Source organism: Chlorocebus sabaeus, chromosome 1 (genome assembly GCF_047675955.1).
Source record: "Chlorocebus sabaeus isolate Y175 chromosome 1, mChlSab1.0.hap1, whole genome shotgun sequence".
NCBI lineage: Eukaryota > Metazoa > Chordata > Mammalia > Primates > Cercopithecidae > Chlorocebus > Chlorocebus sabaeus.
In genome coordinates, this window is record NC_132904.1 from 8,508,224 (window position 1) to 8,526,922 (window position 18,699).

Below are 18,699 nucleotides of genomic sequence, written 5' to 3' on the forward strand. Positions count from 1 at the left end.
GAGCTAAACAGAGAAACAGACCCCAATTCAATAATAACTGGATACTCTAACACCGCACAGTCAGCCCTGAACAGATCATGTAGACTGAAAACAAACAAAGAAACATCAGACTTAAACTGCACTATAGACCAAATAGACATACATAACATTTCACCCAACAGCTGCAGAATACACATTCTTCTTATCAGCTCATGGACTATTCCCCAGGATAGACCATATGTTAGGTCACAAAACAAATCTTAACCAATATAAAAAATTGAAATCATATCAAATTTATTCTCATACTACAATGGAATAAAAATAGAAATCAATAATAAGAGGAACTCTGGAAGCTACACAAATACATGAAAATTAAGTAACATAATCCTGAATGACCACTGGGTCAATGATCAAATTTAATAGAAAATTTAAAAATTTTGAAACTAATGAAAATGGAAACATAACATACCACACAACCTGTAGATACAGCAAAAGCAGTACTAAGAGAAAAGTTTATAGCAATAAACATCTACAACAAAAAAGTAAAAAGATTTTAACAACTTAACAGTATACCTCAAGGAATCAGAAACACAAGAACAAATTACATCCAAAATTAGTTGAAGGAAAGAAATAATAAATAAGGATATCATCATTGCACTCCAGCCTGGGCGACAGAGCGAGACTCCATCTCAAAAATAAATAAATAAATAAATAAATTAATTAATTAATAAAATCAGCCGGGCATGGTGGTGGGCACCTGTAATCCCAGCTACTTGGGAGGCTGAGGCAGGAGAATTGCTTGAGCCCGGGAGATGGAGGTTGCAGTGAGCCAAGATCGTGCCACTGCACTCCAGCCTCGGCTACCAGGTGAGACTCTGGCCCAAAAATATCTCTGTGTGTGTGTGTGTGTTTGTGTGTGTGTGTGCGCGTGCGCACGTGTTTTAACCTCTAATGAATTAAAAGATCGAGGCAATGATCATCTATGGCTGTTAACCTCACAAAAAGAGGGAAAAATACAAAACCACCCATGAAGTAGTCTTGACCCCTCCCCTCCCCAAAGAATCGAATTAAGCTTCTAGGTGTAATTACAGAAAATACAGGTATAGATTACCTTGACACTATAGGAATGCAATTACTAATATCCAGACTATGGGAAACTTGCAAAACCAAAAACATAAAAATAAAAAGTAAGATCAAACATCTACTCCCAATTTTTAAAAGCTTAGTACAGCTTTAATGAAACATATATAACAAGTCAAAAGGCAGTTTCATGATTATTGGTGAAACAGCAGAAGCACTCCCATGAAAGTTTCAGGAAAAAGACAACATTGTCCTCTGATAGCAGTAACATTTGAGAGACTGTTCTGCAAGTACTGGCCAAGGCAATTAGAAAAGAAAACGAAGGCTGGGCGCGGTGGCTCAAGCCTGTAATCCCAGCACTTTGGGAGGCTGAGGCGGGCGGATCACGAGGTCAGGAGATCGAGACCATCCTGGCTAACACGGTGAAACCCCGTCTCTACTAAAAAATACAAAAAACTAGCCGGGCGAGGTGGCGGGTGCCTGTAGTCCCAGCTACTCGGGAGGCTGAGGCAGGAGAATGGCGTAAATCCAGGAAGCGGAGCTTGCAGTGAGCTGAGATCTGGCCACTGCACTCCAGCCTGGGCAACAGAGTGAGACTCTGTCTCAAAAAAAAAAAAAAAAAAAGAAAAGAAAAGAAAAGAAAACAAATTACAAGGTGTAATGAAAACAAACAAACAAAAAAGAAGATGTAATGATGAGGTGAAATTATCATTATTTGAAAGAGAGGTGGCTAATTCTGGCTAATATTTTATTTTCTTAAGAAAATAAAATAAAAATCATTAGGAACAAAAGAATTCAGTAGATATCTAGTTTGAAAATTAACATATAAGGCCGGGCGCGGTGGCTCACGCCTGTAATCCCAGCACTTTGGGAGGCCGAGATGGGCGGATCACGAGGTCAGGAGATCGAGACCATCCTGACTAACACGGTGAAACCCCGTCCCTACTAAAAATACAAAAATTAGCCGGGCGCGGTGGCGGGTGCCTGTAGTCCCAGCCACACGGGAGGCTGAGGCAGGAGAATGGCGTGAACCCGGGAGGCGGAGCTTGCAGTGAGTGGAGATCGCGCCACCGCACTCCAGCCTGGGAGACAGAGCGAGACTCCATCTCAAAAAAAAAAAAAAAAAGAAAGAAAGAAAAAAGAAAATTAACATATAAAAATCAACAGGTTTGCTACAGATGAGGGGTCTGAAAAATATGGCCTGTGGTTCAAATCCAACCCACTGTCTGTTTTTGCAAAGATTTACTGGAACACAACAATGCTTATTCATGTAGGTATTGTCTATGGCTGTTTCCATGCTATAATGGTGAAGCTGAGTAGCTGTGACAGAGACTATAAGGTCCATAAAACCTAAAATATTTACTATTTGACCCCTTACAGAAAAAGTTTGCCACCCCCTGCTATAGATTAAAAAAAAAAAAAAATCAGTCAGAAAATAAAATGAAAAAATAAAAACCCCAATTTTGGTTTTTAGAGACAGGGTCTTCCTCTGTAACCCAGGCTGGTGTGCAGCAGTGCAATTGTGACTCGAATGGTAGCCTCAAACTCCTAGGCTTAGGTGATCTTCCCACCTCAGCTTCTTGAGTAGCTGGGACTACAGGCACATGCCGCCGTGCCCCACTTCTGTTTAAAACATTTTTTTCTTTGTAGAAACGGAGTCTTGCCATGTTTCCCAGGCTGGTCTAGAACTCCTGGCCTCAAGCAATCCTTCCCCATCTTGGCCTCCTAAAGCACTGGAATTACAGCTGTGAACCAGTCATGCCCAGCCCCTCAGTTTTTAATACAAACAATTATTAATATAACCTAGGAAGAAATAAACTTTACATTATGTATTAATAACTATTATATATGAACAAAACCTCACAACTGTATGGATATCCAAGGAGATGTGAATAAATGGAATTATGTATTTCGTGATAGAAAACTAAAGCAAGCCTTTTTCTAAATTAATCTGCCACTCTAGCCAAAGACCACCAGGAATACATCTGCGGTTGAACAAATTGGGCATATTACTCCTGCACTCTGGGGCATTTCAGTAAGAAGGTGCTAGAAAGGACTTAAAGGAGGATTTGTGCCAATGTTCAGTGATTTCAGTCAGGGTTTAGGGAAGCCAGGCTTCTCTCTGGCTTGGATGCTGTCAGAGGTGGGGGTATGTCTGTGACGGACTATCTTAATGAATCTTGCCCAGGAGAGAAGATTAGTTGGAGGCTAGTGCTGTAATTGGTAAAAAAACAAGTCACTTTCCTGTGGGAGAAAGAGGGATGTTTCATGCCTTTTGTGGTTTGGACAGTGTTCACCTTTGCCAGCGTTCAGATGTGATGATGGAGGGGTTCTGTTTCTGTCTTGCTCCCTCATGGTCACAGAGCGACCTTGTCCGACGCTGATGTTCTCTGAAATTTATGTTCCACAGAATACCAAGGCCAGCTCCCAAGATGTCCAGGGATGTATAAATTAAACGCAATTTAAATCTAAATTTCCAGTTTTGTGTTTATGTGAGAACTTGAAAGAATATATCTAAGTTGGGTGTCTGAACAAATAAACATTAGAGAAAAGTTGAGAAACCAAAAAGAAAATTGTGAAATCTAAAAGACTGAAAAATGTTGATAAATTTGACTACAAAAAATAAGTCTTTATCCTGGGTACAGTGGCTCACGCCTGTAATTCCAGCGTGATTTGGAAGGCCAAAGAGGGCAGATAGCTTGAGTCCAGGAGTTCAAGACCTGGGCAACATGGCAAAACTCTGCCTCTACCAAAAATACAAAAATTAGCCGCGTGGTGGCGCAGGCCTGTGGTTCTAGCTACAGGGGAGGCTGAGGTTGGGGGATGGATTAAGCCTGGGAGGTCGAGGCTGCAGTTAGCCAATCAAACCACTGCACTCCAGCCTAGGTGAGTGAGACCTTGTCTAAAAAACCAAACAACAACAAAAATAAGTCTTTGTCCACCAAAAATCACCTTTACACAGGTTTGCAAGACAGACCACAGATAAAACATTTTCAGTGCATTTGAGAAAAGGGTTGATGTCCCTAATAAACTAAAAATGAAGAACCCATCCACCAACCAATATAAAGAGATTAGAATCGTTTTAGATTTTTACAACGATCATGTCCCATTAAAAACAATACAAGAAAAAAACCTGCTGGGCGCGGTGGCTCACGCCTGTAATCCAAGCACCCCGGGAGGCCAAGGCTGGAGGACCACCTGAGGTCAGTAGTTCGAGACCAGCCTGGCCAACATGGCAAAACCCCGTCTCTACTAAAAATACAAAAATTAGGTGGGCGTGGTGGTGCGCGCCTGTAATTCCAGCTACTCCGGAGGCTGAGGCAGGAGAATCGCTTGAACCTGGGAGGCGTAGGTTGCAGTGAAGCTGAGATCGCGACACTGCACTCCAGCCTGGGCGACAGAATGAGACTCTAAAAAATAAAAAATAAGAAAAAGAAAGAAAGAGGGAAGGAAGGGAAGGAAAGGAAGGAAGGGAAGGGAAGGGAAGGGGAAAGAGGGGAGGAAGGGAGGAAGGGAGGAAGGGAGGAAGGGAGGGGAGGGGAAGGTAGGGGAGGGGAGGGGAGGGGAGGGGAGGGGAGGGGCGGGGCGGGGAGGGGAGGGGAGGGGCGGGGAGGGGCGGGGAGGCGAGGGGCGGGGTGGGGTGGGGAGGGGAGGGGAGGGACTGGGCGGGGCGGGGAAGGGAAGGGAAGGGCGGGGAAGGGGAGGGAGGGGAGTCCTGGGACTTGGACCCAGGGAAAGCGTTAGGGGTAAGGGGACTACACTTCCCGTGCAGCTCCGCGGCGGCTTCCCGTGAGGCTCTGCGGGGGCTTCCTGAGAGGCCCTGCGCGCTTTCCGCACCAGCTTCAGCGCCAACCCGCGAGCCCTTGCGTCGCGTAGAAGCGAGGATGGAGAGCGGCGACGAGGCGGCCATCGAGAGGCACCGCGTCCACTTGCGCTCCGCCACGCTGCGCGACGCCGCCCCCATCACACTGCACCTGCTGCCCTGCGAGGTCGCGGTGGACGGGCCCGCCCCGGTGGGGCGCTTCTTCACGCCCGCCATCCGCCAGGGCCCCGAGGGTGAGCATCGCGGCCGTACTACAGCTCCCGGCAGCCCCCGCGCCGCTCCGCGCGCCCCTCATCTCCTGGGCTCCCGGGGATCGTGGTGCGTCCGGAAGTGGCGGGAGGGCAGCTCCGGGCTCGCTCCGCAGGGCTCAGGTCCTGGGCCCAGTGTGGGTCCTACCTGAGGCTCTTTGCGCCTCCCGCTCCAGGACTCGAAGTGTCATTTCGGGGCCGCTGTCTACGGGGCGAGGAGGTGGCGGTGCCGCCTGGCCTCGTGGGATACGTGATGGTGACGGAAGAGAAGGAAGTGTCCATGGGGAAGCCAGACCCCTTGCGGGATTCCGGGACTGACGACCAAGAAGAGTCGCCGCTGGAACGGGACTTTGTGAGCAAAGGGATAGGGTTGAAAGGGGGTGCGGGCGGGAGCTGTAGTCCCCATGCTGAGCCAGGCCCCTTCCTCAGGACCGCTTCATTGGAGCCACTGCCAGCTTCAGCCACTTCACCCTGTGGGGTCTGGAGACCATCCCTGGCCCGGATGCCAAAGTGCGTGGGGCCCTAACTTGGCCCAGTCTTGCGGCAGCGGTGAGTAGATGAGGAGTTCCGTCTTGTCCCCGGGTGGATGGGCTGGGGAGCACAATTGGGCAGACGGAGTCTGGAGGATTCTACTGGGTGGTGCGTGGGAAGCGTAGCTCCCTGACCACTCTTCTAGCATGTCTAGAAGGGGTTATTCTGAACAGCTGAGTCCTTCCCCGGCTCTGGGGGCCAGCCTGCCGCCCTGCCTTACAAGTCCAACAGTAGAGGCGACTCCTCTTGCAGATTCACGCACAGGTGCCCGAGGACTGAGAACCAGAGCTTGAAATTCAAAGCTGCAATCCCTTCACAGCAGTAAACCAGCTCTTTGGAACCACTGATTCCATCACCCCAATAAAGGAGCTCTTTACAGCACCTGTGAGTCCGGGCACCTTAGAGCCCCTAAGCCAGCATGGACCCCTTTCCCCCAAGAACCTTGCATGGCTCTGGCATATAGAAACAATTTATTGCCGTGGGCAATGGGGATAAGAGAAGCCAGAATTTTTTGCAGCCAGCACCCACCCCACCCCCAACTTCTACTTTACAAAAGAAATTTTTACAACCACCAGCCCTCTGTACAGAGCTCCCCCATCCCCCATCCCACTGTACACAGCTGCCTGGCTCCCTCTGGTCCCTGGTTCAGAGCAGGCCTGGGCCTGTGGCCAGCTGACCTTGGAGTTAGCCTGAGCCCTGAGCTCACCTTGGTGCCGGGCACCAATGGGCCCTGCCAGGCCTGTCCCCTCCTTTTCGAGCTTTTCAGCCCCATCTCCCTTAGAGTGCTTTGTGGGAGCTGCAGTGGGGGCGGGGTAGGCTATCAGCCCCAGTCCTGCTGTCTTAGCACTGCAGTGGGCAGTGCCTGGTCACCACTTCCCCCTCTTGCTCCAGTCCTTGGGAGTGAAGTGCAGACACTTGGAGTCGATCCGCAGGAGCCGCTTGAGCATGGCCCGCTCATGGCCATCCACGATGTCCTCTGACAGTGTGAGGATGTACTGGCCCTGGGCAGAGGAGATGGGTTCAGCAAGTGGCCTGCCCACAGGGGCCTGCACTCTGCATCCCACACACCTGTCTCCACCCTGCCTGCCTCCCTACCTTGTAGTAGTTGATGAGATTGAGGTACTGCAGAGTGGAGATGACATCCTCCTTCTTGATGCTGGTGATTTCACTGATCTCACTGTAGGAGAGCAAAGGTCAGGTCCCCTGAGGACCTTCATCTGTCCCCAGGAGCCCCAGGAGGGAGTGAGAAAGCCCAGGAACAGACAGGCCATGCCATGTACCCCCAGGTAGGCAGTGCCAGGCTCACTTGATGGTGATCTGTGGCCTCTCCCCGCTCTCCGACTTCAGCCCCATCAGAATCTCCAGGATGGTCTGGGACCAGTAACTTCGATAGGATAGGAGGCCAAGGTCTGAGAGGGGCTTCTCAGGGGTCCCTGTTTTCCCTTCCACTTTGGAGAGTTCATAGCCTAAAGCAATGGAGCAGGAGAGGGTGAGTAAGAGGTCACAGATGAACATAAGCAACATTTAAAAATACAGGTCACCAAGGCAGGCTGCCTAGTTCCCATCATGGCCCTGCCACTTGGCAGTTCTGTGGCCTCCACCTCTCTGCGCCTCAGTTCCCTCAGGAAGAACTAACGAGTATTCACTCTTCCCCTGGGAGTTGAGCACAGTGGAGGGCATGAGAGCACTGAGAGGAGCAGCTGCACTCAACCACGAGGGTGATCAGAGGCCAGTGAAGGCTTATGGGCAGGGGATGCAGGGAAAATGGCTCAGGGGAAGAAAGTGCCTCCAATTTTCCTTTGCCATCCCAGGCTCCATGTCTGGGCATGTAAGGAAGGAAGTGGGGACAGATTCCTGTCTCTAATCCAGGCCTGAGAATGCTTGAATTCTCAGTCAAATCAGTCCTCCTAGCTGGGATCTTGGGAGTGTCAGCTGCTGTTAAGACATGAGTGGCCTGACTGGGTGGTTGTGAGGATGCAAGGAGAAAAGGTGCACCAAGGTGCTTCCCAAGTTGGGGAGACCATTCCTGAGAGCCAGGTGACTGGCCCCCACCATGGCTGTTTCCCTCCAACTCATGCTGGTAGCTGGGCACTGGGAGGCAGTCCCCAGTGAGATCCTGACCCTGCACAGCCCTGAGTGGCTTCACATCTCTTGGGCAGTGTCTTCATTCTCCCCACCAGGGACCTGGGATGTTTGTGACTTCTAGAAGCCCTTCCTCACCCTCACAATGGACCTTAGCCCCTTGGTAGTCCCACCCACATCCCATCTCCATTGCAGTCTGAGCTCCAAGACTGAGTTTCTTCAAGCATCCACTTGTGCTACCAGGCTGAGAAGTTCTGAGGATGAGACCCCATCTGGGCATCACTTAACCAATAAATTTCTCGAATGGACCATAACCTTGATCAAGTAAAGCCTCTGTGTCTTCACCAGGCAAACAGCTAGAACTTCCTCTTCTTTTCTCAGGTCAGAGCTTAGTTATTCCAAGTGAGTGGTGAGATAGAACGCGGGGTGATAGGGAAGAGGCTGAGAAGGAGAAGGAGCCTCAGGGTTGGGGAGGGCACTGAAGAGCTCATGTGTGATGAAGGTCAGAGTCCCTTCTGGCTTTAAGAGACTGACCTCACTGGACACGAGGAGCAAGGGACAATTCCATGCTTACGTGTATCTGTTGATAGCATTTTGGACACCTGCCTGCACGGCTCAGGGGACAACTGGGGACATTAACCACTGGTCCTTGCCCAAGGACTTGTATCATGGGACACCCGTTACCAGATACATGAGCACCAGCGGCTCACTAACCTGCCCATGGCCCCAGGCAGGAGCATGTAAGTCAGACTTGGGGAAAGCTGAGTGGCACTTAGAACCCTGGCCAAGGAGCAAACTGTGGGGCTGAGAACCTACCCCAGATAAGCAGGGCAGTCAGCCTGAATGGAGAGAACTCTGGGAGAGTGCCACTGTTATTTCTGGCTGGCTCCCCTAGAGACCGGGCTGCACAGCCACGGTTGAGAATCACGGTAGCCTGGCACATCTGCCTATGAGGCACCGATGATGGGTGCACTGCCCCCTGGCCGCAGCACACATACTCACTGAACTCGATCAGCAGCTTGCCATAGCCCCGGCGCTGGTAGGGAGGCAGGGTTAGGATGCAGGCCACATTGTAGTCTTCTGTCGATTCTTTCTCCTGGAAAAGGGGGGCAGGTGAGTGTCAGGGAAGGGACCTGGCTCAGGATAGGGCACAGGGACAGCCTGAACAGGCACTGACCTTGGAGAAGTAGCCCACGATGTGGAAGCCCTTACAGTCATACTCCGTCATGACGTAGAAGAGGAAAGGGTCTGTGTCATAGTATAGTGTCTTATGGTCAAGGAAACACTTGGCCAAAAGACACAGGTTCTGGGAATAACTCTGCAAGAGAAAAGGCTTGTCACCATTCTGGGTATCCTGCCTTGAGCCTGGCCAGTGGTTCAGGGTCAACCAGTTTGTGCTATGCCCCAGACTGATAGGTGATGACTATTCTTCCCTGGCTGGGCCTGACCCACCCCACCAGCCCGCAGCTTACGCAGGGCTGCTCCTCAGTGTTGAAAAGCCTGTGTGCCAGATGTGTGATGGGTCTGAATGCCTCCCTGCTCAGTCGGGCAAGTTTCCCGACTTGCTCTGCACACCTCCATCTAAGCCTGGCCGGGAGACTCCACCACCCTGTAATGTTTTTAACAGCAATCAACAAACTAATGTGTCCAAAGTCAGACTCCGACCACCGCTCCTCAGAGAAGCTCTCTCCAACAGTTTTGGGAGTCTAGCTGTTAAAAAACCTAACATTCTGCCGGGCGCGGTGGCTCACGCCTGTAATCCCAGCACTATGGGAGGCCGAGGCGGGCGGATCACGAGGTCAGGAGATTGAGACCATCCTGGCTAACACGGTGAAACCCCATCTCTACTAAAAATACAAAAAAATTAGCCAGGCGAGGTGGCGGCGCCTGTAGTCCCAGCTACTCGGGAGGCTGAGGCAGGAGAAGGGCGTGAACCCAGGAGGCGGAGCTTGCAGCCTGGGCAACAGAGACTCCGTCTCAAAAAAAAAACACAAAAACCTAACATTCTACATCCACAGTCACATCTCCTGGGAACTGATCTGCTACTCTATGACAGAGTTAAGGAATTATGTAATTTAACAAAATAACTGCCTTAGGGGTTACCCCAGCAAAATTATGAATCATGCTGCTTAACCTTATCTCTGCACATGATTTCTCCTGCATTTCAGACATTGCGGGGTTTTTTTTTTTTGAGACAAGGTCTCATTCCTGTCGCCCAGGCTGGAGTGCAGTGGTGCAATCACGCAGTCATGGCTCACTGCAGCCTTGACTTGCGAGGCTCAGGTGATTATCCCAACTCAGCCTCCTGAGTAAGTACCTGGGACTACAGATGTGTACCACCACACCCAGCTAAATTAATTAATTGTTTATTTAGAGACAGTGTCTCGCTCTGTCACCCAGGCTGGAGTGCAGTGGCGCTATCTCGGCTCACTGCAAGCTCCGCCTTCCGGGTTCATGCCATTCTCCTGCCTCAGCCTCCCGAGTAGCTGGGACTACAGGCGCCCACCACCACGCCCGGCTAATTCTTTTGTATATTTAGTAGAGATGGGGTTTCACCGTGTTAGCCAGGATGGTCTCAATCTCCTGACCTCATGATCTGCCTGCCTTGGCCTCCCAAAGTGCTGGGATTGCAGGCATGAGCCACCGTGCCTGGCCAAATTTTTTATTTTTAGTAGAGACGGGGTTTCTCCATGTTGCCCAGGCGTCTTGAAATTCTGGACTCAAGTGATTGGCCCACCTCAGCCTCCCAAAGTGCTGGGGTTACAGGTATGAGCCACTGTGCCCAGCCAGAAACTGCTTTTTGTTTTATTTATTTTTTTAGACAAAGTCTCACTCTGTTGCCCAGGCTGGAGTGAAGTGGCACAATCTTGGCTCACTGCAAGCTCCGCCTCCCGGGTTCACGCCATTCTCCTGCCTCAGACTCCTGAGTAGCTGGGACTACAGGCGCCTGCCACCACGCCCGGCTTATTTTTTGTATTTTTTAGTAGAAACGGGGTTTCACCGTGTTTGGATGGTCTCGATCTCCCGACCTCGTGATCCACCCACCTCGGCATCCCATAGTGCTGGGATTACAGACGTGAAATTGCCCAGCCCAGAAATTGCTTTTTAACTACCTACTGCTGGGTACTGCCACTTGGATGCCCAGGTCCACGTTAATAATTACAGAATGGTGGTTAACACAGCATCTTCATCACCTGAGCTCTGTCCCCTGTTAAGAGCCTTCCCTTTTCCTCCCTTTTTTGCCTCCCAGCCAGAATGATCTGTGCCTTTCACAAAGACCATCTCTGTGCATCCATGCCTCCTCCTCAGCACCACTGCGAGAAACTGCCTCAGCCACTGTCATCCACCAAGGCTCCAAAGTAACCCTCTGTGAAGCTTTGCCAACCACCTCCTTTGGGTCCTGCTAACCTGCCCTCTGTTTCATGACACTTAAGACACTGGGAGCTAAGAGGTCATTGGTATGTCTGTCTCTCCCATGGACTAAGCTGTCAGAGAACAGACTGTCTCATTCCTGGCTACCAACACCTGCCAGACAGCAGGAACTCAATAAAAATGGGGTGAACTGATCTGCTGGCTTGACTGGTCAGTGTTTACCTCAGCAAGATGTCATTTGACTCACCCCAGCGCCCCACTGCCTCTCAGGCACTAACCTTGTTCTTACGTCCATCAATTTCAAAGAAGGAGATGGTGCCCTTGCGGTAAATCTCATTGCCTGGAGGATGTCGTAGGTCGCACTTGGTCTGGGGAAGAGAGGACGGTCAGGAACAAGGGCAATGTGGAGGGTGCTGGGAAGGCAGCCTCCCTGGACCCCTCATACCAAGTGACGCTGAAGACACTTGAGGCTACGGCCGTACTTGAGGCAGAACTCGCACAGGTAGAGAACAGGCAATGTGGTGAGCTCCTGTGGGTATGGGGAGAAGTACCACGGCTTGAGGCGGTGCCGGCCCAGCTCAATGCACTCGATGTTCTTCATCCGGGTGACGATGTCGTCGTGGCTTCGGTCAGACACCAGGCTGCCAGTCATGCGTGGTGCTGATGGTATTCCATCTGAGCTGTCCTGGGAGTCCTGCCCAGGGCCAGTGGAAAATACCAGGTTAGAAGAGACAGCTCAGCAGGACACCACAGCTCACAGCCCTTTGACAGGTTTCCTGCAAGCCTAACAGCAACCCTATGGGGGAGGTACCATGATCCCCAATTTCTGGATAAAAAACCTGAAATCCTAAGGGATTGATGATGTGGAAAAGATCACCGAATGACCCTTGTTTTTGAAATGGAGTCTCACTCTGTCACCCAGGCTGGAGTGCAGTGGCATGACCTTGGCTCACTGCAACCTCTACCTCCGGGATTCAAGCAATTCTCCTGCCTCAGCTTTCTGAGTAGCTGGGATTATAGGTGCCTGCCACTACGCCTGGCTAATTGTTGTATTTTTAGTAGAGACAAGGTTTCACCATGTTGGTCAGGCTGGTCTCGAACTTCTGACCTCAGGTGATCTGCCCGCCTTGGTTGGCCTCCCAAAGTGCTGAGATTACAGGTATGAGCCATGGCACCCAGCCCCAATGACTCATTTGAACCATGTTCTGCCTGGCTCCTAATCCCACCAACACTAGCCCCTCCTACCACCCCTTCTTTATTTTTAAACTCATCACTAACTCTCCACCCTGCCTGCATCCGTTCCTTTTCACCCAGCTCCTTCTGTTGCTCCCCAGACCCACCTCATCAGTGCCCAAACAATTCGATTTTCGCTTCCGTCCTGGCTGGGCTGCCACCGCCCTACGGGCTGCTCCATTCTGCAGATATAGTAGTAAAAGAAGGGAATGAGCCTGAAAAAGGCCACCAGAGAGTAGAAGAGAAAAAGGGAACAAGAAATGGTTTGGGAAACTCACCTGGGGAAAAACCGAGGCCGGGGCTGTCTCGCTGGGCACTGGAGTTGCTGGTGAAACCACCTCCACCTTCCGTTTCTGCAGAGAGAAACCAACAAAGGTGGGTCAGAAGGTAGAGAAGGTGGGACCTGAGAAGAAAGCAAGGTCCCTGGAATTGCTGAGGGTACCGTTGAGCGGTGGTTGGGCTGCAGGCAGGAGCTGGAGGAGAGCGGCTGGTCAGGCTCGCCACCGGGAATGGCCTCCCGCTCCTTGGGCAGGTTGAAGCGGAGTGTGATCTGGACCGGGATTGGCAAGGTCTTCCCGCTGGCCTGGGCCGAGGCCGGCTGTAGAGATAGGTCCAGGGTCTTCCTCTGGGGCGGGGATGGCAGTGGAATGGGGAAGGGGAACAGGGGTCCCTCAGCTCAAAATTATCAAACCCCACCCTCGCCTTCTGAAGGACACAGGACTAGCTACTGGACTCTGGGAGCTACATGTGCAATTCGGCCCCCATCCTTTGCAAGATGAAGTCAGGGTGAGAGGGAGCCGCCTACTGCCCATCCAGGAGCCCCTAATGCCAACAGATAAGAGAAACAGGAGGCAGGAGAGAAGAGGTGAAGTGGGGGACCTACTCACCACCTCTCTCTCTGGAGAGCCGGGACGGGACCCAGGAAGTCCGTTCTTGGTGGGGGTCTTGGCCTCTTTCTTCGGGAACTGGATCTTCTTTAGGTCCAGCCGCTCGTGCGTCACCCATTCATCCAGACGTTTGTTGACTGCAGCAGTGGGGATGGCTCAGGACAGAATGCCAAAGACTGTTCCCCAACCCTACCCTGATGCCCCACCTCAGGCCCAGAACTCACAGTCAATGTAATGGACGTAGAAAAGCTTCCGGCCACTGATGTCCTTCACGCTCAGGATCTCGGCCAGGGCTATGGGAATAGCATAGGCAGGGGCCTTAGACGGGCCGGGCCAGGCTATGAGACTCCACCTTTCCACGACCTGAACTCCACCCCAAGGCCGGATCCCTAAGCTCCAGCACTTAGAAGGTCTCTCCTAAGCCTCCTTCAGTCACTACTGCCACCCCTTTCCAGGCCCCGCCCTGTACCTCTCGGAGCAGCTAAGAGCCACGCCCCTTCATGGGAGTATCTGCGCCCCGACCGCCCCATAATTCCAGAGGCCCCTCCCCATCCCGGGGGTTCAGTTGACTTCCTCCCGCCCCTCGCCCTCAGGTTCCTTAGCCCCGCCCCCCAACGTCACTCACGCCACTCATCTTCGTTGTCCTGGTTCCGCCGCAGCACGGGTAGGCGGCAGCCCTCGATTATCTCCCCCTGGGGAGACAGCGCGGCGCCAGGGTCGGCTACTGGGGGGCCTCGGGCTCTACCCACCTCCCCTGGCTCCCTCCGCCCCGCCCCGGGCACCGGACTCACCACCTCCGCCATCTTCCCTCCCTCCACTGCCCCTTCCGGCCCCTGTGGGAGACGTCACTTCCGGGACCGAGCCCGCTGTAGGCCCGGGCCTCACGAAGCCCCTGTAGAGGGGGACCTTTGAGAGATACCGCGACCCAGCTGCAAGGGGCAAGACTGCCCCTGTGACTCCTGGGAAAACGGAGTGTTACAAGCCTCAGGCCGAGCCCTAGGTGGAAACCCCACAACGTGCACAGCGATTGGAGAACTACTGAGTCTGTCACGTGACGCCCACCGGGTGCGACGCTGTTCACGTGGATGCGGAGCGGGTCACGTGGCAATACCGTTTGGGGTTTGACTGAGGGCAGTCCTCGGGCGTCTCCTTGTGGCGGCGGGAGGTGTTGTCGGCAGTGAACTGCGCGCGAGAGGCTGGAGAAAGGAAGTGGGCTTAGAGGGGCTCGAACGCTCCCCCAGGTCTGTGTACTTCATTCCGTAGGCAGGAGGACTCAGGGAAGATTCCTAGCTTTATTTTGTGTATTAGGCTTCTTTTATTTTTGAGACGGAGTCTCGTTCTGTCGCCAGGCTGGAGTGCAGTGGCGCCATCTCGGCTCCCTGCAACCTCCGCCTCCCGGGTTCAAGCGATTCTCCTGCCTCAGCCTCCGGAGTACCCAGCTAATATTTGTGTTTTCAATAGAGGCGGAGTTTCACCATGTTGGCCAGGATGGTCTGGATCTCTTGACCTCGTGATCCGCCCGCCTCGGCCTTCCAAAGTGCTGGGATTACAGGCGTGAGCCACGGCGCCCATCCATATTAGGCTTTTTTTTTGAAACAAGGTCTGTGTCGCCCAGGCTGGAGTGCAGCCAGGGAGGCATAATCTCCGCTTACTGCAGTCTCCGCCTCCCTGGATCAAGTGATCCACCTCAGGCTCCCGAGTAGCTGGGACTACAGGCGCGCACTACCGAGGCTGGCTAATTTTTTAAAATTTTTGCGTAAACAGGATTTGGAGACTGGGCATGGTGGCTCACACCTGAAATCCCAGCTATCTCCAGCCTAATCATGAGAAAAAGATCAGACAAATACCAATTGAGAAACATTCTACAAAAGACCCCATGAATACTCCTCAGAACTGTGAAGATGTCACCGGTGGAGGGTGTCCAGATTCTTGGCATCTTAAAGAATTGGACAAAACGGCTGGGCGCGGTGGCTCACGCCTGTAATCCCAGCACTTTGGGAGGCCGAGGCGGGCGGATCACGAAGTCAGGAGATGGAGATCATCCTGGCCAACACGGTGAAACCCTGTCTCTACCAAAAAAAAAAAAAAAAGATACAAAAAATTAGCCGGGCGTTTTGGCGGGCATCTGTGGTCCCAGCTACTCGGGAGGCTGAGGCAGGAGAATGGCCTGAACCCGGGAGGCGGAGTGTGCAGTGAGCCGAGATCATGCCACTGCACTCCAGCCTGGCTGACAGAGCGAGACTCTGTCTCAAAAAAGAAAAAAAAAAAGAATTGGTCAAAACGCACAAAGCAAGGAAGGAATGAACGATTTATTGAAAATGAAAGTACACTCCAGTGTGGGGGCCGGCTGAGCATAGGAGCCAGTTACAGGATTTGTTGGAGTTTAAATACTCTTGGTTACTTGGGATACGCCCTGTGTAAATGAAGAGGATGAAGTAAAGTTACAAAGTCATTTAGGGTGTATGCCCTAAGGAGAGGATATTTCCTGTCATAACTGAAATGTGAGTCGGCCTTATATGTTGCCTGCCTCCAGACCCTATTTTCCTGCCTCAAAGGTGGCTGAACATGGTGGCTTACGCCTGCAATCCCAGTGTTAACAGGAAAGGGCCTATCCAGACCCCAAGAGAGGGTCCTTGGATCTCACACAATAGAGAATTCAGGGCGAGTCCAGCACTTTAGGAGGCCGAGGCAGGTGGATAACCTGAGGTCAGGAGTTCAAGACCAGCCTGACCAACATGATGAAACCCCATCTCTACTAAAAATACAAAAATTAGGCAGGCGTGGTGGTGCCCTCCTGTAATCCCAGCTACTCGGGAAGCTGAGGCAGGAGAATCGCTTGAACCCAGGAGGTGGAGGTTGCAGTGAGCATGATCGCACCACCAGCACTCCAGCCTGGGAACAGAGCAAGACTCCGTCTCAAAAAAAAAAAAAAAAAAAAAAAAAGGAATTCAGGGCAAGTCCATAAAGTGAAAGCAAGTTTGTTAGGAAAGTAAAGGAACTCAATGCTGATTGTTCATTTTTATGGTTATTTCTTTTTTTTTTTTTCTTTTTTTTTTTTTTTTTGAGATGGAGTCTCCCTCTGTCGCCCAGGCTGGAGTTCAGTGGCACTATCTCGGCTCACTGCAAGCTCCACCTCCCAGGTTCACGCTATTCTCCTGGCTCAGCCTCCCAAGTAGCTGGGACTACAGGCACCCGCCACCATGCCCGGCTGATTTTTTGTATTTTTAGTAGAGACAGGGTTTCACCTTGTTAGCCAGGATGGTCTCAATCTCCTGACCTTGTGATCCGCCCGCCTCAGCCTCCCAAAGTGCTGGGATTACAGGCGGGAGCCACTGCACCCAGCCCATTTTTATGGTTATTTCTTGATGATATGCTAAGCAAGGGGTGGATTATTCATGTCTCTTCTTTTTAGACCATACACAGTAACTTCCTGACACTACCATGGCACTGGTAAACTGTCATGGCACTGGTAGGAGTGCGGCAGTGAGGACGACCAGAGGTCGCTCTAGTGGCCATGTTGGTTTTGGTGGGTTTTAGTTGGCTTCCGTACTGCAACCTGTTTTATCAGCAAGGTCTTTGTGACCTGTATCTCGTACCACCTATCTTATCCTGTGACTTAGAATGTCTTAACCCTCTGGGAACGCAGCCCAGTAGGTCTCAGCCTCATTTTACCCAGCTCCTGTTTTAGATAGAATTGCTCTGGTTCATGCACCTCTGACACCAGCATTTTGGGAGGCCAAGGCGGGCGGATCACTTGAGGTCAGGCATTCGAGACCAGCCTGGCCAACATGTTAAAACCCCATCTCTACTAAAAATACGAAAGTTAGCTGGGCATTTGTGGCATCCACCCATAATCCCAGCTACTCAGGAGGCTGAGGCTAGAGAATCTCTTGAACCCAGGAGGCAGAGGTTGCAGTCAGCCAAGATGGTGCCACTGCACTCCAGCCTGGGCGACAGAACAAGACTCTGTCTCAGAAGAAAAAAAGAGGCCGGGCACGGTGGCTCGCACCTGTAATCCCAGCACTTTGGGAGGCCAAGGCAGGTGGATCACAGGGTCAGGAGTTCGAAACCAGCCTGGCCAATATGGTGAAACCACGTCTCTACTGAAAATACAAAAATTAGCCGGGCTTGGTGGCAGGCGCCTGTAGTCCCAGCTACTCAGGAGGCTGAGGCGGGAGAATCGATTGAACCCAGGAGGCAGAGGTTGCAGTGAGCCAAGATCACGCCACTGCACTCCAGCCTGGGCGACAAAGAGAGACTCAGTCCCAAAAAATAAAGAAAGAAAGAAAGAAAAGAAAAAGATGTTGCTCAGGCTGGCCTCAAACTCCTGAGCTCAAGCAATCTGCCTACCTCAGCCTCCCAAAGTGCTAGGGCCACCGCACCCAGCCGTTGTTTTGTATATTAGGTTTCTTTTTTTTTTTTTTTTGGTCCAGTGGCTCACGGCTGTGATCCCAACACTGGGAGGCAGAGGTGGGAGGATCGCTTGAGCCCAGGAGTTACAGACCAGCCTTGGCAACAGAGTGAGACTCCGTCCCTACAAAAAAAATTTTTTTTAATTAGCCAGACGTGGCAGTGTGTTCCCAGCTACTTGGGAGGCAGAGAAGGGAGGATCGCTTGAGCCTAGGAGTTCCAGGCTGCAGTGAGCCGAGATCATGCCACTGCACTCCACCCTGGGTGACAGAGACAGACCAGCCTGGGACAGACAGACTCAGCACTTTGGGAGGCCGAGGCGGGCGGATTGCCTGACACCGTTCTGTCAATCCAGCTGCTTCAGGATGTTGCCTTGGTCAGACAATGCTGTGTGGAATACCATGAGGGTGCATTCTATGAGTTCACAGATGGTAGTCTTGGCAGAAGCATTGCGTGCTGGATAGGCAAACCCATATTCGGGGTAAGCGTCTATTCCAGTGAGGACAAACCTCTGACCTTTCCATGATGGAAGAGGTCAAATATAATCAACCTGCCACCAGCTAGCTGGCTGATCACCCCAAGGAATGGTGCCATATTGAGAGCTGAGTGTTGGTCTCTGCTGCCGGCAAATTGGGCACTCAGCAGTGGCCGTAGCCAGGTCAGCATTGGTGAGTGGAAGTCCAGGTTGCTGAGCCCATGTGTAGCCTCCATCCCTGCCACCATGGCCACTTTGTTCATGGGCCCATTGGGCGATGACAGGGGTGGTTGGGGAAAAAGGCTGAGTGGTGTCCACAGAACAGGTCATCCTATCCACTTGATTATTAAAATCCTTCTCTGCTGAGGTCACCCATTGGTGAGCACTCACATGGGGTACAAATAGTTTCACAGTTTTTGACCACTCAGAGAGGTCCATCCACATACTTCCACATATTTCTTTGTCACCAATTTTCCAATTATGCTTCTTCCAAGTCTCTGACCATCCAGCCAAACCATTGGCTACAGCCCATGAATCAGTATATAATCCCACATCTGGCCATTTCTCCTTCCATTTGAA

The 18,699-nt window shown here is 51.7% G+C and overlaps 2 protein-coding genes and 1 long non-coding RNA gene across 10 annotated transcripts in view; 2 read left to right on the forward strand and 1 right to left on the reverse strand.

Annotated features, from left to right (window-relative positions):
* The first annotated feature begins 4,794 nt into the window (after positions 1-4,794).
* On the forward strand, positions 4,795-11,309 carry RNASEH2C (ribonuclease H2 subunit C). Of its 2 annotated transcripts, none has more exons than XM_007983460.3 (4): positions 4,795-5,115; positions 5,307-5,482; positions 5,560-5,679; positions 5,914-6,042. In XM_007983460.3, exons 1-4 carry the CDS (start codon positions 4,944-4,946, stop codon positions 5,938-5,940), a joined length of 495 nt encoding a protein of 164 aa, XP_007981651.3. In that variant the 5' UTR covers positions 4,795-4,943; the 3' UTR covers positions 5,941-6,042. The 2 variants fall into 2 exon arrangements, with proteins under 2 accessions (XP_007981651.3, XP_007981825.3); XM_007983634.3 differs by lacking the exon at positions 5,914-6,042 and adding an exon at positions 10,994-11,309 and having other exon boundaries at positions 4,820-5,115.
* Positions 6,420-14,133, reverse strand: KAT5 (lysine acetyltransferase 5). Of its 5 annotated transcripts, none has more exons than XM_007983179.3 (14): positions 14,027-14,133; positions 13,861-13,927; positions 13,460-13,528; positions 13,236-13,372; positions 12,791-12,946; positions 12,627-12,701; positions 12,456-12,530; positions 11,561-11,809; positions 11,394-11,483; positions 8,921-9,061; positions 8,746-8,839; positions 6,968-7,127; positions 6,757-6,838; positions 6,420-6,662 (listed from the first exon to the last, which is right to left on the reverse strand). In XM_007983179.3, exons 1-14 carry the CDS (start codon positions 14,036-14,038, stop codon positions 6,528-6,530), a joined length of 1,542 nt encoding a protein of 513 aa, XP_007981370.1. In that variant the 5' UTR covers positions 14,039-14,133; the 3' UTR covers positions 6,420-6,527. The 5 variants fall into 5 exon arrangements, with proteins under 5 accessions (XP_007981370.1, XP_037853388.1, XP_007981470.1 ...); XM_037997460.2 differs by having other exon boundaries at positions 12,791-12,973; XM_007983279.3 differs by lacking the exon at positions 12,791-12,946.
* Positions 14,134-14,323: 190 nt separating this feature from the next.
* LOC103226939 (uncharacterized) overlaps positions 14,324-18,699 on the forward strand; it is a 33,499-nt gene continuing 29,123 nt past the window's right edge. For all 3 annotated transcript variants that reach the window (XR_005240228.2, XR_012092721.1, XR_012092720.1), the window contains exon 1: positions 14,324-14,476. This is a non-coding gene — a long non-coding RNA (uncharacterized lncRNA). The remainder of the gene's footprint in view (positions 14,477-18,699) is intronic.